Source organism: Caenorhabditis remanei, chromosome X (genome assembly GCF_010183535.1).
Source record: "Caenorhabditis remanei strain PX506 chromosome X, whole genome shotgun sequence".
NCBI lineage: Eukaryota > Metazoa > Nematoda > Chromadorea > Rhabditida > Rhabditidae > Caenorhabditis > Caenorhabditis remanei.
The window spans coordinates 5,520,247-5,523,612 of record NC_071333.1 but is presented as its reverse complement, the minus strand read 5'-3'; the positions used below and the strand labels follow the sequence as shown (position 1 = coordinate 5,523,612).

The 3,366-nt window shown below is 33.2% G+C and overlaps 1 protein-coding gene across 1 annotated transcript; it reads left to right on the top strand.

Annotated features, from left to right (window-relative positions):
* Positions 1-677: 677 nt before the first annotated feature.
* On the top strand, positions 678-2,475 carry GCK72_023044 (uncharacterized protein; the record flags this gene model as incomplete). The annotated part of the gene is made up of 4 exons (XM_053735200.1): positions 678-823; positions 878-980; positions 1,126-1,226; positions 1,884-2,475. The coding sequence occupies 4 exons, from the start codon at positions 678-680 to the stop codon at positions 2,473-2,475; spliced, it is 942 nt and encodes a 313-aa protein (XP_053578766.1).
* Between the last annotated feature and the right edge of the window lie 891 nt (positions 2,476-3,366).

Sequence of the window (3,366 nt, the reverse complement as noted above, 5' to 3'; positions counted from 1 at the left end):
ATTCATATATTTTTTTCAGATATCTTCTCTTCGTCAAAGATTGTTCATTCTTGTGTTGATCTCGTGTTGATTCATTACTTGACAATATCTAAAAGTGAGTGCAAGTATGTGCGGTTATCTTATGTTTTTTTCCTCACACTCAACTAAACATAATATATAACTTAATTATCTTTAATTTATAGGTTTGGTTTGATGTAGATCATTTTCATTTGAGCTGCCTTTATCTACTAACGGTAAACTAAATAGTTGTTACAGAAGGCTCCTATTTTGAAAATGCTGAATTCAAAACTTCTGAATAGGATTTTTTTAAACTCTTACTTTAATCAATTCATTCAAACATTATGAACACCGTTCTAATTAGCAATCATGAATTTTGTGATGTACCAAACAAGCTTATCCAGAGAAATTCCAAAGTACTAGAAACTTGTATACATGCGAGAACTCAGAAAAGTTTTTCTATGTCAGCTGCTTTGTTTAATAAAGCTTATGTAGTTTTCATTAACTCTTTTTATTGAAAATGGACTCAAGAAAACTTATTTTTACAGTAAGATAGTTCCGAAACATGTAACCCGTGTTAGGCAAATCAATAAGAACAAGGTTTCATTTGATAAAGTAGTGATCTACTAAGAAACTCAATTTTGTCAATTATTATATTTCAGGAGAATACTCGGGTCAAAATGAATATCCTCTGGATGATGTTCATGATATTTTGTTCCGCCAACCATGGCGCAGAGGCCGTCGAAATAATGTTAGATGGAACGGTACAATGCTCACTAAATAAACCATTCTGCTTTCTCGGTCTTTACATTGAAAACAATGAAAAGTGAGTTTTGTGATTCTATAAAAAATGTGTGTTTTATGAAATTTTGATTTGCAGGCCAAACAATACCCAGCTCCTGAACATTCCGTTCCGATGTTTGAATGAGTCAAGCCGCCACCTTGGTCAAGTCAGTCTCCCAGGCGATTTCAAGATTGAATCAGTATGTGCAATTATCCAATTAATTCATAATTCATTTGAAACTAGTGCGGGAAACTGTTGAAATTTTGAGTTATGAGAGTAGTCTTTAGCGAAAAGTAATATTTTTAGAAATTAGTTAATGTTCATAAAAAGGTAACATTTTGCAGAACTCTTATTACGATGTTCGTTTTCAATTGTTTCACAATTGCACTCACAACGGGGAAACAGTGCTTTTCGAAAAGTGCTGGGAAATCCCTGTTGATCGCACGTGAGTTTGAAAGTGTGGGCATTGGTTGCAACTATTTCTCAACTTTCGAATGTGTGATCGAGAAGTTGAATTTTTCTGAAAATCAATTTCTCTTTTCGCAACTTGATTTATAGGAAATCTGAATATGTAAGTTGATTTATACTTTGAAAACTTACAATACAAAAACGTGGAGGAAAGAGCAATAAGTTCCTGAACAACTTCTCGGGTTGTTCTATTCTGGCCTGATGTAAATTTGGAAATCTTCCAAAGTATTAACCGTTTATCGCTCTTATATCACAGAACTTTAAAAACAACAAAATCTTGCAGCTCATTTCTACTTTCGGTGTAACCCAAAATGTTTTCACTTTTTCGGAAAATTTATTTTTGCAATTCAAACAAGTATTTGAATACATCTATTGTGAACACACAATAATTGATCATACTTGTATACAGATATTTTCTAGTTTCCAAAGTGAAATGAAAACATGTGAGACGTTAAGAACCTTAGATTCTAATTTCACTCAAAATGCAAATGTAAAAAATCTAGTCTGTATGTTTGAAATAGATAAAAATAAAAATAATAAATAATTTTATAAATTGAAAAATAATCACATTTCTTATTGTTTGATAAATCTATGACATTTTTCATAAGAAATATCATTTATCCTGAAATTTCAGGTACTTCATGGACGAGTACAGTCAAGAAATCGCAAACAATGGCACTACAAAGTTTGGAAGTTGGCAGGATATGATTAAAACTTTGGGCAAATATACCTATCCTTCTGGAAAACTGATACAATGGTTCAGCAGACCTTCAATCCCAATACAGTGGAACCAAACTGAAGATAAGTACGTACCCACACGCAGTTTCAAATATCTTGTGATTGGACCTCATTTGGTTGCTTACGAAGACAGTGATGCAAAAAAATACAACGGCATGTCTAACACCCAGAAATTGGAGCGGATTGAAGCAGAAAGATCGAAGCTGCTGGAACATTTAGAATACAAAAAGATATTGAAATCAATTGATGAGAAAATTCAAATGATGAGAGATGGTATTCAGGAAATGGAAATGGAAATTAAAAAGAAACAGGATGAACTCAAAATCATGAAAAACGCCCTTGAGAAAAAACTCTCGCAGCAAATGATTATGCTGGAACACGTAAGGGTGGAAAATCAAATGCTTCGCAAGATTGATGAACAGGTTGAAAGCGGCAACCCAGACGATAATTCAAATTTGAAGGAAGAAGAATCGAAGCCAGCAGTGTAAACTTTCTCAGAACTCCAACTGAGAGCTATCGTTGGTCATCAACTTGAAGATTAAATGATTACAAAAATGTTCAACTTGTTGAAACCGCCTGAAACTCTATTTTTCTCTGTATCCAATCAATTGCCTATTATCTTCTTTGTCTTTTACTCAATTCATAGCTATTATCAACACCCTCTGTATTAGAACAAATATTTCTCTGCTCCGACTACAATCCAAATATTTATCTTATAGTTTCCTTTTTAACCAGTAATTTTTGAAGCTTTAATAAGTTGAACGACTTGAAGGTTTCAATTTTTCCAATTGATTGTCTAATCAATGTATTTTCTAACGATGAAGTTGACAAAACATGTCTGTTCAGAATTATTAATGATTTTCTCTTCTGCATCAGTTGTAAACAGTAATTACTTGAGACAAGAAGAATGCCAATTTTTATTCAATGTCAGTATGAATTGTTTCACTTTTTTGTTCCGTCTCTTATTCGTTATATTTATCATCATCTTGAAAGAACAGGTAATTTGAAAAAAATCGGGAGTTACTTTTTGGCTTTCAACCTGTAAAAACTCTATTAATTTGAAAGTTTCCGCCTCTGCTTTAAGGCCTTTGCCACCGGGATACATCGTCATTCAACCGAAGAGAAGAATTGAGGCTGGCTGGTCCATTTGATGTCTTCAAAACTGCTCAACCACAACCCATCAACGTTTCTGCCAAAAAAGACGCATTCAAAACCAATTGCGATGATCGTTGACTGTTATGAGCTTGATGAGCACACCATACGACAAATTGAATTGAGTCACCACAAAAAATATTTCTGGATGACTAGGGGTCAGAATTTGATTGCCAAGTACGATTCTTTGACAACTTGATTTTTCCTACTGAAATATTTTACAAATA